This window comes from Eschrichtius robustus, chromosome 7 (assembly GCF_028021215.1).
Source record: "Eschrichtius robustus isolate mEscRob2 chromosome 7, mEscRob2.pri, whole genome shotgun sequence".
NCBI lineage: Eukaryota > Metazoa > Chordata > Mammalia > Artiodactyla > Eschrichtiidae > Eschrichtius > Eschrichtius robustus.
This window is the reverse complement of record NC_090830.1, coordinates 15147265-15161185: the sequence shown is the minus strand read 5'-3', so window position 1 is coordinate 15161185 and position 13921 is coordinate 15147265. Positions and strand designations below refer to the sequence as shown.

At 35.8% G+C, this 13921-nt stretch overlaps 1 protein-coding gene across 2 annotated transcripts in view; it reads right to left on the bottom strand.

The window, feature by feature from the left end:
* Positions 1 to 695: 695 nt before the first annotated feature.
* Positions 696 to 13921, bottom strand: part of NUP133 (nucleoporin 133) — a 48958-nt gene continuing 35732 nt past the window's right edge. For both annotated transcript variants that reach the window (XM_068547649.1, XM_068547651.1), the window contains 6 exons: positions 10337 to 10472; positions 8634 to 8752; positions 7494 to 7574; positions 6676 to 6740; positions 5294 to 5382; positions 696 to 1149 (listed from right to left, as the gene is read on the bottom strand). In XM_068547649.1, coding sequence (XP_068403750.1) covers positions 1013 to 1149; positions 5294 to 5382; positions 6676 to 6740; positions 7494 to 7574; positions 8634 to 8752; positions 10337 to 10472 — 627 coding nt within the window. In that variant the 3' untranslated portion in view covers positions 696 to 1012. The remainder of the gene's footprint in view (positions 1150 to 5293; positions 5383 to 6675; positions 6741 to 7493; positions 7575 to 8633; positions 8753 to 10336; positions 10473 to 13921) is intronic.

Here is a 13921-nt window from a genome sequence, read left to right as displayed (position 1 = left end):
CGAGAGCTGCACTTCGTGAAGCCGGGAACCGGACTCTCTTCACCATATTTAACTCCTGACCTTTTCAGCTGTTGGAGCAAGTTGTTTAGTGAGGATTCAACTGGGCCAAAGCCTGAATATGCCAGCAACTCCGTCTTTATTTAAAGCCCAACAAAAACTGAGTGACAACATTGGTCAGGACAAACCTTTGAGACAACTACTTTTCAGTTAAATCAGTTGCCATATTAAGAAAACCTATAAAGGTTTCTAGCATTACACACACCCTAGATTAGCTAGACAGACTGTGGTAAAGATGGAATTCAGTGTAAATCATCCTGAAAATGCATAAACCTGACTGAATCCCCATACTGCCAGGTTATAACCTATTATATGGTAACTTACAGATAGATTAGAAAGCCACATAAATATGTTTTATTCACCAAAATACTTTTATTAATACTCTATTATTTATGTAGACAAATCTGACATTTTTCCCAATGAAGTAATCAGTTATCAAGCTCACAATGAATTAGGCCCACTTTGTCTTTTAGTTTCATAAGTTAGCAAATTTTGACATTTATCCCACTAGATATTTTCCCCCAGACCTAACCAAAATAGATACCAAATATTCCAGACACTGTCCAGTACATAACATCCAGAGTTACAGCAATTTCAGAGACAACTTAGTGCAATCTTGCCATTTTTAGAGATATAGAAGCTGAAGCCTAGAAGTGATCCGTGCATACATGTAGCCAGAACCAGGACCCTGGATGGAGTGAGATAAAAAGGAAGGGTAGCAAGTATGAAAACCACAGATAAACTTCAGATGGAAAAGAGGAAGAAAAAAATATCATGTAACCGAAAACTAAAACTACAGTCACACAACTATTTTGTAGTAGCTTCCAAATAAAGTATAAAAAATTCAGAAATACATGTTATAAAACTGTACAAACTTCTAGATGTTTAAGGTCTAAAATTTTTATAAGGACACACTCAGACAAATTTTCAGGAACAATGACCATTTTTAGCAAAATCACATTTGTCCCTGGACATAGTATTCATAATTAGCTTTTAAAACAAACTCAAAGTAAGGATTGGACTTCAAACTTCCCAACTGGTCTGCTTGCAGCAGGTCCTTCACCTCTGGCAGGTACTCACTGAGCTGAATGCCTATAAACACAAACACAGAACGTTTTTTTTTTTTTTCACATAACTCTCAAATGAATTGAGATGACTGATGATAAAAACACCTGTGCTTCTATTTAAAATATAATGTCACTCTGCTCTTGGGAAATACTCTGTTCTAAATTCCTTCCCATCTGCCAAGCATACTCGCAGGCCTGAGAATATGACATTCTTTACTTAGCAGGGGCTGCGTGACTGTTCTTCCCCCTAGTGGTCCAAACAGCCACTCTATTTAAAGTCTTTAATACAATCTGAAATACTTTCATTTTTCTCCACAGCTTAAGCCATTCCTTCAGTGTGGAAGTTTTAAACTAATAATCACTTGAAAATAAGTATTTCAAGCCCAAGCAAACAGCATTCTAAGCAGCCATATAGTGAGAGGTAGAAGGTATCAGTGAGAGATTGCTTATAATCCAGCTGTAAAATTTGAAAGACAGGAATCTGAATTATTAAGGAAGACAAGTTATACCATGTCTTCTTAAAAGACGTTCAGACATTTATCTGTCCCCCAGATCAAAGATCCACTGTTTTGCTTGGATGGGTGGTCTTCCCACACTCTAGAAATGCTTCACTGCAGAGGTGCTTATTTGAGAACAGGTTTTTAATGTTTTTTTCCTGGGGTGATTGGTCTGCTTAATTTTTTATTTTTATTATTATTATTATTATTATTTTATTTATTTATTTATTTATGTTTATGTTATTTATTATAATGTTTTTTTCCTGGGGTGATTGGTCTGCTTAATTTTTTATTTTTATTATTATTATTTTATTATTTTGATTGATTGATTGATTGATTGATTGATGGCTGTGTTGGGTCTTAGTTCCTGTGCGAGGGCTTTCTCCAGTTGCGGCAAGCAGGGGCCACTCACTCTTCATCGCGGTGGTCTGCTTAATTTTTTAAAAATTATTTTCTAGAGTCAACTTTGGTAATATGTATTTTCCTTGAAGTTGATCAACTTTATTTTGTATTTCAGGTTTATTTAATTGTTTAAAAATTAAAAAAAAAGAAAACAAGTATTTCAAACAATATTCTCCTATTCAGGAAAATAATTTAGTAGAAACACTGCCATGAAAGCTATCTACAGTGTCGCCAAACGTATTACAGTTTCTCTCTACGACTGGAGAGGGGGAAGAACCATGTCCTCATCAGTCAGTCCTCTATTGAGCTGGAAAGCCAATGAGCATCTGTGTAGTCACAAAACAGTATGTATGATTCTTCTCATTTGATAAATAAAGAGAACTGGAGGAAACATTTTAAATTAATAAGGCAATATTTTATAGTTTGTTACGTTATCGTAAGGTTCTCAAAATCAAATACTGTTTATTTTTAATACCATCTAAGTGCCTAGCACCATTTTTGATAATTATTATACAATAAAAAATCTCATAACAAGTGTTACGAGACTAAATCTGCAATATTTATATATCATTTATTACAATTAACACACTTTCAATAGAGACTTTTTCTCTGTAAAACAGCATTACACTTGTGAAAATATCACATTAATTTCCTAAAGATTAATTCTCTTAAAAAAAACCATCTTATTTAACTTCTATTTTTATAATGCATGCCTTCTGTTAGACATAATATTTGATGGTTTATTTTTCTTTAGAGCAGGAGTCAAAAAAACTCAAACGCCTGCAAAGCCCTGGCAGGTACCATGAGGAAGAGGGCCTAGGGGTTTTGGTAAACTTAGGACCAGCGCCCCTTTCAAAGCGGGCAGTGCTCATCAGCTCCAGCTGCCAGCTGCCAGGTAAATATGTCAGTCTGGTGTAGGCAAATCTTTTGACTTTTAAGACAAGTCAGAAAACAAGACTTTTGTAAGAACTCTTCTCAACTATTAAATGCCAGAGACTAATTAGGAAAAATGTTAAACTCCGTGCAATGACATGCATTTTTTTCCTGTATGTATAATGTACTTTAATAACATGTAAAAACTGAAAAGCTCCAGGTGGGTAATTTAAATATATCTGCAGGCTGAATTCATTCCACAGGCTGAAGTGATTGTTGGGCTGCCCAAGTCTATGAAATATAATGTGAAGCTATCTATATCTACCTTCAGAATCTGCCCTTTAAAAACATTTACTCTTGTACATGGAAGCCATATTATTAAAAAGGTTCCAAAAATAAATGTCTTTGGCTTGGTTTTATAATATATGTATAATATTATAAATGTATGTTATTAATATATATTATATGTATTATATATTATATCATTACATATTATAATTTATATATAATAGTTTCCACTAGTTTTTGTCCTTTGGTCAAAATTTAATAATTCTTTTTGTAAAATTATAGGTTTCTATTTCTGTTTTTCATCTATGATTTATAATCTAAAAATAGCAAAAACTGAAAAGTGAACTTTAAATAGCACCAAATACTTAATTAGCCACAATTCGGTTCAGTGGCACCTTTACAAGAACTAACTTCATGGAAAGCATCAGATTTGGGTCCGAATGAATCTCTTCAACAGCACAGAGAAATCAACCATATCCAGTTATTTCTTCAATTCCAAATCTAGAAAAGAGAAAGCCTAGTAGATATATTTTAACTGTCTGAATTTCAAGTATTTTTAAGCAAAAGATATTTTCTTTTGCTATACCCCTTCATTATTTAATTTTTTATTTTTATTTTTTTGACAATGAAAAGGCTTAATTCCCTTTGTGTTATTTATTCATCTTTGAGAAGAAAAGCATTCAGTAAATCTACTGTCAATGCGGGGTAGTCAAGTATTCATTTTTCCTAAGTAAACATCCAGGTCGACATGCTGAGGTCGACAGCTCTATCCAGAGCGAACTTCCGGCATGTAAACACCGAGGGTTTGCTGCTCCTTCACCTCAGCATATTGGCTGGTATGGTGAGCTCCACAGTGCTTCTCTGAGGCCCCCGTCATTTCGGTTAAGCCAGTGATTCTCAAGCAGAGGACTGCAGAGTGGAATCTATTACAGAAGAACTGGGGCTATGAATCTGTAAAATAATTCTAGGCATTCAAAGAACAAATGTTTGTTGGGTAACTACTATGTACCAGGCCCTGGGCCGGGCATGTCTTATGTAGATTAAATAATGTGTCTTGCAGATATATGTACAGAAATTTCTGAATGTGTGTAAATGTCAGCATCATGAATAAAATCCACATCCATTTAGAAGGGCTGTTGAATTTACTGTAGTTTTTTGTCATTGTGTACTTTTTTCCAGCTGGTATTAAAGAGAGTGTCCTTATATCTGAAAAGACTGGTAAACACTAGGTTAGCCTATTTTGCACACTGCCTGGATTATCATCATATATTTTGATTTAATAATTCTACAACAAATGAGCCACACTTGTCTTTATGTATAAAATGTGGAAAATCTCTCACCTCTAGTCTTTCTCCATATATTAAGCTCCAGTTATATGAAAGTAAAAGTTAAGTACCCTCTAATTCATCTTCTCCCTTCATAATAAACATTTAACCATAAACGCTTCTTTACTTACTTGCACCTCGATCAGCAAATGGAATTTTGCTCACTGTCTTAGGTACAAAACATATACGAAACATACTCCCTTCCTGTCTCCTTTTATTTTGTTCTTTTTTTTTTTTTTTTTGACGTGGACCAGTTTTAAAGTCTTTATTGAATTTGTTACAATATTGCTTCTGTTTTATGTTTTGGTTTTTTGGCCCTGAAGCATGTGGGATATTAGCTCCCCAACCAGGGACTGAACCCGCACCCCCTGCATTGGAAGGCGAAGTCTTAACCACTGGACCGCCAGGGAAGTCCCTTATTTTGTTCTTAAAACTAATTTTATAGTATTAATGTCCAAAATGGATTGATAAAACAGTTTGTAGTTTGCTCTCAAGCATGGTATGGCCAGTTCAGTACGGGATATACCAAAAAAGTCACATTTTAGGTTTTCAATCTTCACAAGAGTTAAGTGGCCAAGCAGATGGCAACTCCACCATGACACAGCTCCTCAACGTGTAGGGGAGGAAAGAGCCCTCCCTTTATTTTAAACAAATTTCTCTAATTCTAAGTATGATACCGTTTAATTTTAACCCCCTGGCATTTGACACCTAGGCAAATCCCCATTATTCTAAGATTCTAAAACTGAGGAGTGACACTAATTTCCAACATGAACAAACCACTTACCATCTTTTAAAAGTTTCTGTAAGATTTTCACAAATATACTGTCTTTAGATACTTCAATTGGATCATCTTTACCATCTGAACTGGACCAGCTAGAAAACAAAATCACTGTGAGGAGAAAATGAAACTGTGGCCATAATCTGAAACAAATGACTTGTTTGCTATTGTGGATTTGTTTTGATGTTTGTAGGGGGTGAAGAATCTTGAGTTTTGTGATACTGTTGAAAACTATTTAAATAAAGGAGCTTTAAATGTTGGATATACCCAGAGTTTCTCTATTAGATATGAGATGCTATACTCAGGTAGCTATTCGCCCAGTATAACCAGCATGTATTCGATGTCAAAACCAAGTAGTGAGGTATCTTTCCCAAGAAAATTCTATAAGTAACAACCTAGTAACGACCCCAAAGTATGACCCTTCAGAGCACAGGCGATAGTTAAAAAATGTTATATTCTGTTTCTCATAAAAGTAAAATGGCAACTAGTGTCTGGTGTGACCTAAAAAGTTTTCTTTATCTAGTTGAGATTATCTACTACTGAAATACAAATCCACAGAACCACTGCTTTGTAGTAATCAATGGCTATATCCCTCATGATACCCTGAAGTGTTTAATCAGGAAGCCAAGACAAGGAATTCCAGTCAAATGACATAATACATTTTTTATGATTGGGAAGGAGAACCCAACAGGCAGAGCTAGATGCTTCAGAGGATGACCTCCAAGACCAAATTTGACAACAATTTTAACTATCTGGGAGTGATTAGAGGAAGAAATGCTTTAGTAAAAATAGTTCCACTGCAAGTTCTCAAAGCCACAGCAAAAAGGAAAACTGAGTAGAGAAGGCTTTTAGCACTCAAGTCACGCTCTCTTTAAAATTCTTTCCCTGGGGAAAATCCATCTCTACAGCTGATTATTCTGTCTCTCTTTGCCACTGAATCTTAACACCACCGTTCCAGTGGACAGAAATCCTCCTCTGCAGGGAGGTTACAGTGAAAAAGACGTCGCAATAACTTAGAAGAGGGTACTGATTCTCAAACTGTACTAACTTCTTATTTAAAAAAAAAAAAAATGTAGCCTCAAGTCTTTCTTGGCAGAACTGGCCCAACTTCTGTGAAAATAAGGAACATACACATTTCTGTGCAAACTGACAGTGTAAAATTTAAAATCAAAAGTAGAGAATTATAATACCAGTGGTCCCAAGTCCTTAAGCTATTCCTTAATTATTGAATAAAAAAAATTAGGATTGCTAATGAAACCATTAACATTTTTATAATACACGTTACAATACAATTAGGTTACAAAACGATTTGATGTGTATGGTATCATAACCTTCCTAAAGAGTCCTTTTCCAAAACAATGTCTTATATTCACACTATGGGAACTTACTTATCTCTCTGAAGAGCTTTGCAAAGGATTTCCAGTTTTAGATCATTTATATTTATAGCTTCCTCCTTCACAGCAAAACAAAAAAATCCTCATTAAGTCCTGATTTTAAAAAATACATGCTTAAATTTGAGTTATATCAACTCCTAATTCTGCATAAATATTATTATGCTTTAATTTATAATTTTAAAAAATTTCCCTTTCTTTGGGACGTTAATACTACTCAGAAGAGTAAAACTATTAAGAACTTTGTGTGAATTTGTTTCCGATTATTCTGAGACAATCTGATTTTATCAAGAAGCTTGAGAGAGTCAAGATTTTAAACAGAGTAACATAAAAGCCCACATATTATTGTCTTTATAATCTACCAAACTACTTTCAATTTGCAGGGCCGACTACTTACCCTACAGAATTATCATTATAATCTTTTTATTCAAAGAAGGCTGAGAAACAGCTTCTCTTAGGGTGAATACTATGAAGAATAAATTGACAAGCAGCATATCAGTTTGAGAAACTAACAACGACTCAATAAATGAAAGAGAAAAAATATGTCAGGACCTTGAAAAGCAACATTTTTTATTTGTGCAGGGAAAAAGACACCTGGAAATGTGTGAGAATTATCAAGAGGTGAGATCTCTTGACAGCTTTTCTAAAGAGCTATACGTATTCCAAGAGTTATGGGTAGCCGAACCAGAAAGTATTTTATTTTAATTTTTTGAGAGTCTTTTAAAATTAAGACATTTTCAAGATGTACTCAGTTCTACAGAAAACCATACACAAACTGTGATCCTTGCCTGAGATCATCAAGTGATTTTACTCACCTCATCAATATATTCAAGCAAGTCCAAAGCTTTCTTGAAATCATACTCGTTAGCTCTTCTGTTTTCTTCACAGATATACAGCTATGGCAAGTTAAAATAAGGTAGAGAATTATTTTAACTCATCATATAACCAAGACTGGAGAGATTTACAGAGAAGTCATCCATACTCAACCATTCAGAAGAATACTCAAACCATTTCAGAAGAAAAGCTTCTGAATACTCAAACCATTTCAGAATACTCAAACCATTTCAGAAGAAAAGCTATCTACTTGTTGTCATTGTCTTACAACACTTGAAAACAATATTTTATTTCACTGTTTCTGAACCTTTTTTCCCCACAATGTTAACATCCCTGAAATTGGAATGTAGTATTACAATTGATTCAGTATCAAGGTAAAGTTGGACAACTTTTTCCTTCTTACCAATACATAAAATAATGGTGAGTCTTAGAGGCAACAGCCCCTTAGATTTTTAAATTAAATGTGCTCTATCAGGAGAGGCTGCTGTGAGCTCAATGATAGGAAATCTGTTACTAATAATGACTAAAATACTGAAGTTTTTGAATTGTCTGCTTTCTTAGTAACATAATCAGGGCAATTCAAGGTGATCCTATGACACCGCTTTTGCATTTGAAATGCTTTCTTGAAAGGAAAAGAGAGAAGCAGAATTAAGGCTATTAAGTGTGCACAGCAACAAAATTACCTTATCTGGGTTGCAGCCCCTAATCTAGCTATATCCTCAGGAACGTGCTATGTTGCAGAGAAAAATGGTGACGATGGCACTTAGAGGCTACGCAAATCCAGTTCCTAAAACCATTTTTTTTGAAGAGCCTGAACTATGTCTCATGGTACATATCTGTCCTGTACTAGAAAAGCACAATGGAAGTAATTTCTTCTGGTCGCCTGGATAAGCGTCTTGGGGAACAGGCAGAGAGCTATGGGGGGCAGAGGCTGACCCACTGCTTTCTGCTAACTGGCACCCTGCTCCTAAGCAGCTTCTGACACCTGACTCCAGGGGAAAGTGACCAGGAAAATAGGAAATGGAAAGATGACTCCTCTGAGGAACTGGACTACGTGGTCCAGGAAACACTGAGGTTGTTCTGAGACTAAGAAACGGTGCAGGGATTTGAAAAGCACATACGCCAATGAGCTGCGGTGCAGTCAGTACCGGCATCGCACTGAGACTCAGCTGTTTCTCGCCCAGCAGCTGTTCAGGCAGGGTCTCCTGGTGTAGCAGAAAGCGCTCCTGCTCAGCCATTTCTAGAAGGCAACACAGGAGGAGGGGTGAACATTCACTTTTGCTCTGTCATAAACAAATCTGAATTTAAAAAGAAAAGGAACAGCTCTAAAGGTAATCCCATCACTATTCAGTGATCCTAGAATGTTATTAATTCTGCTTATTCTTGATTCCTAATTATGTTACAAATATTCAGGGTTTGATCCAAGTCATATGGATTATCACAGCAAGCAGAAGTATTAGGAGGGGAGAGAAAAGCTAAGAAAACAAACCTACCGACTGAAGCGACTGTAGAGCAGACGGATTTCAGAAGCACAAGTCCCCCAGATCTGAGGTCTCTCAGTCCATTTCAAGGTTACTCTGTAAAGTACTACTTTTTACTTTACCAGAGTTTCTAGTATAATTTCATTCACTAAGGGAAATGATCTACTTAAAAGCCACCATGAGTACATGCCAGGAAAAACACAAGCCAGAGGACTGTGCACCAGACCTATTACCCAGCAATGGTTATTTATCGCCATATGATAGGGTGACGGGGCTTTTGATTTGCATAAACTCTCATTACCTGGCTTCACCCATGAGAATGAGCTGGGCTGCAGGAAAAAAGGATGCAGAACTGTTTGCTAACAGCAGTTACAGCAAAATGGAGTGACTAAATCACAGATATGCTCATTCCAATACTGGCATCATTCCACATGATCCCAACCTTGTAAAAATTAAACAAAACTGTTTTGTGCAATTTCCATACCTAAGAAAACAGACTGGGAGGATTAAAAAAGTAACAGTAATTATCTCTAGGGCAGTGGGGATTATAGACGATTTATTTTTTTGTTGTTGTTTTTTCTATACTTTACTAATTTCCATAATTAAATTTGTATAACCAATAGAAAGTTATCTCTTAAAAAAATCTACTCCCTTCAATTAGATACACTGTGATAATAGTCTGTAGGAAATTACGAGACCTGAAAATATTCTCATTGTGCTAAGAAAGCAAAAGCTAAGAAGAAGTGATCAAAATGCAAAGTGATGACCAGAAGTGGGGGGGGGAACCAGAAATAATAAAGCCTTGTGTTAAGATATTTTGATTAACATGATCTAACTCTGGCGGCCAGGTTAAAATACAGTTCCCCTTTCAGACTACCAGCCAGCCTTGCAGAACATATACACACTTCTCTAGACCAACAGGCACTATTAGCGTTTAAAAATAAAAGAATGAGGAAGAATCTCCCAAACCACCACCTACAGCAGACCACCACTACAGAATTATCACCACCTGCAGCAAACCCACTGAGTAAACGTCAGGTTTCTTTGCAGTTTGTTCGTAGCATATGAGTCACTAGGGGTGTAATCAGAGTACTCTGTTCAAGTCATTTGAATTTACTCTTTAGGAATTCTTATTTAAGGCACAAATTACTTTTCCATAAAAAGAGAATCCTAATTATGTAACTGAGTAATTGCCTAAGGACACTGAATAGAAAGCACTCCTCGCAAAGGAGATGGCTCCTGTTTCTAATGGACCCCATTAAATGATAACAAGAGCACATTCTAAGAATACATTGACAGTACGACTGATTTGTATGTCTTCTTGTTCAAATACTGTATTTTACCTTCAATTTTTCCTTGCAGTGTATCTTCTGAAAAGCCTGAAGCTAATGCAGCCAATTTACTCAAGCCAAGAAGGGTTTTTTTCTTTGCAAAGTAACGAGTTTCCATATTTGCCAAACCTAGAAGTGTTGCATGAGCCTACAATAAACAAAATATGAAAACTATGATAAAATCCTGGATACTAATTCAAGTTGAAATAAAGATTAAGTAAAACCCAAACTTGGTTTTTCCCCCCAAGCTATATCAATGAAAGATCAAGTCACTGTTAGCAAGCCTAAAAACACATCAGTACCATACTTTGAGAGTAATTACACATAAAATATCAGCCATCCACACTAATTACTGGGAAAAGAGACATGTATAGAACATTTGCTCTCAGAAGCAAGAAGAACTACAATTCTGCAGCTCGCAGAATGAAAACCACATTCACAGAAAGACAAAAGTAAAAGACAGAGTACTATGTCCCAGATGAAGCAACAAGATAAAACCCCAGAAAAACAACTAAATGAAGTGGAGATAGGCAACCTTCCAGAAAAAGAATTCAGAATAATGATAGTGAAGATGATCCAGGACCTTGGAAAAAGAATGGAGGCAAAGATCGAGAAGATGCAAGAAATGTTTAACAAAGACCTAGAAGAGTTAAAGAACAAAAACCAGAGATAAATACTACAATAACTGAACTGAAAAATACACTTGAAGGAATCAATAGCAGAGTAACTGAGGCAGAAGAACGGATAAGTGACCTGGAAGACAGAACGGTGGGAATCACTGCCATGGAGCAGAATAAAGAAAAAAGAATGAAAAGAAATGAAGACAGCCTAAGAGACCTCTGGGACAACATTAAACACACCAACATTCGCATTATAGGGGTCCCAGAAGGAGAAGAGAGAGAGAAAGGACCCGAGAAAATATCTGAAGAGATTATAGTCGAAAACTTCCCTAACAGGGGAAAGGAAATAGCCACCCAAGTCCTAGAAGTGCAGAGAGTCCCAGGCAGGATAAATCCAAGGAGAAACACACCGAGACACAGTAATCAAATTGACAAAAACTAAAGACAAAGAAAAATTATTAAAAGCAACAATGAAAAAATGACAAATAACATACAAGGGAACTCCCATAAGGCTAACAGCTGACTACTCACAGAAACTCTGTAAGCCAGAAGGGAGTGGTACGATATATTTAAAGTGATGAAAGGAAAGAACCTACAACCAAGAATACTCTACCCAGCAAGGACTTCATTCAGATTTGACAGAGAAATCAAAAGCTTTATGGACAAGCAAAAGGTAAGAGAATTCAGCACCACCAGGCCAGCACTACAACAAATGCTAAAGGAACTTCTCTAAGCAGGAAATACAAGAGAAGAAAAGGACCTACAAAAACAAACCCAAAACAATTCAGAAAATGGTAATAGGAACATATACATCGATAGTTACCTTAAACGTGAATGGACTAAATGCTCCAACCAAAAGACACAGGTTTGCTGAATGTATACAAAAACAAGACCCATATATATACTGTCCACAAAAGACCCACTTCAGACCTAGGGACACATACAGACTGAAAGTGGGGGGATGGAAAAAGATATTCCATGCAAATGGAAATCAAAAGAAAGCTGGAATAGCCATACTCATATCAGATAAAGTAGACTTTAAAATAAAGAATGTTACAAGAGACAAGGAAGGACACTACGTAATGATCAAGGGATCAATCCAAGAAGAAGGTATAACAATTATAAATATATATGCACCCAACATAGGAGCACCTCAATACATAAGGCAACTGCTAACAGCTATAAAAGAGGAAATCAACAGTAACACAATAATAGTGGGGGACTTTAACACCTCACTTACGCCAATGGACAGATCATCCAAAATGAAAATAAATAAGGAAACAAGTTTTAAATGACACAACAGACCAGATAGATTTAATTGATATTTACAGGACATTCCATTCAAACACAAGAGATTACACTTTCTTCTCAAGTGCACACGGAACATTCTCCAAGATAGATCACATCTTGGGTCACAAATCAAGCCTCGGTAAATTTAAGGAAATTGAAATCATATCAAACATCTTTCCCAACCACAATGCTATGAGATTAGAAATCGATTACAGGGAAAAAAACGTAAAACACACAAACACATGGAGCCTAAACAATACATTACTAAATAACCAAGAGATTACTGAAGAAATCAAAGAGGAAATCGAAAAATACCTAGAGACAAATGACAATGAAAACACGACGACCCAAAACCTATGGGATGCAGCGAAAACAGTTCTAAGAGGGAGGTTTATAGCAATACAATCCTACCTCAAGAAACAAGAAAAATCTCTAATGAACAATTTAACCTTACACCTAAAGGAACTAGAGAAAGAAGAAGAAGAAAAAAAAGTTAGTAGAAGGAAAGAAATCACAAAGATCAGAGAGGAAATAAATGAAATAGAAACAAAGAAAACAATAGCAACGATCAATAAAACTAAAAGCTGGTTCTTTGAGAAGATAAACAAAATTGATAAACCTTTAGCTAGACTCATCAAGAAAAAGAGGGAGAGGACTCAAATCAATAAAATTAGAAATGAAAGAGGAGAAGTTACAACAGACACTGCAGAAATACAAAGCATCCTAAGAGACTACTACAAGCAATGCTATGCCAATAAAATGGACAACCTGGAAGAAATGGACAAATGTTTAGAAAGGTATAAGCTTCCAAGACTGAACCAGGAAGAAATAGAAAATATGAACAGACCAATCAGAAGTAATGAAATTGAAAGTGTGTTTAAAACTCTTCCAACAAACAAAAGTCCAGGACCAGATGGCTTCACAGGTGAATTCTATCAAACATTTAGAGATGAGCTAACGCCCATCCTTCTCAAACTCTTCCCAAAAATTGCAGAGAAAGGAACACTCCCAAACTCATTCTATAAGGCCACAATCACCCTGATACCAAAACCGCATATATGTGGAATCTAGAAAAATGGTACAGATGAACCGGTTTGCAAGGCAGAGACACAGACACACATGTAGAGAACAAACGTATGGACACCAAGGGGGGAAAGTGGGGGGTAGGGAGTGGGGGGTGGGATGAACTGGGAGATTAGGATTGACATATATACACTAACATGTATAAAATAGATAACTAGTAAGAACCTGCTGTATAGCACAGGGAACTCCACTTTGCTGTAAAGAAGAAACTAACACAACGTTGTAAAACAACTATACCCCAATTAAAGAAAAAAAGGGCTGTAACAGGAGCCTAGCCAAAAAAACCCAAAAAAAACCCAACATTTGCTCTCACGTCAACACCCTGTCAAGGACAAACTTTAATTCATGTACACTTTTTACTGATAATTTGAACATTTTTATTACAAGAAAATACTCATTACAAAAAAAGGCCAATAACTGCTAATTACGTGTTAAAGTTTTTGTGATTTATTTTACTGTAATAACAGTTGAATCACAATACGCTTCATTTTTTTTTTTTTTTACTGAGATATAACAAGTAATGGCAATACCATCATAAATGAAAAATACTTTTATCAAATTATGTGAGAGAATAGGAGATACACATTTTTAAAAAATCCATAAG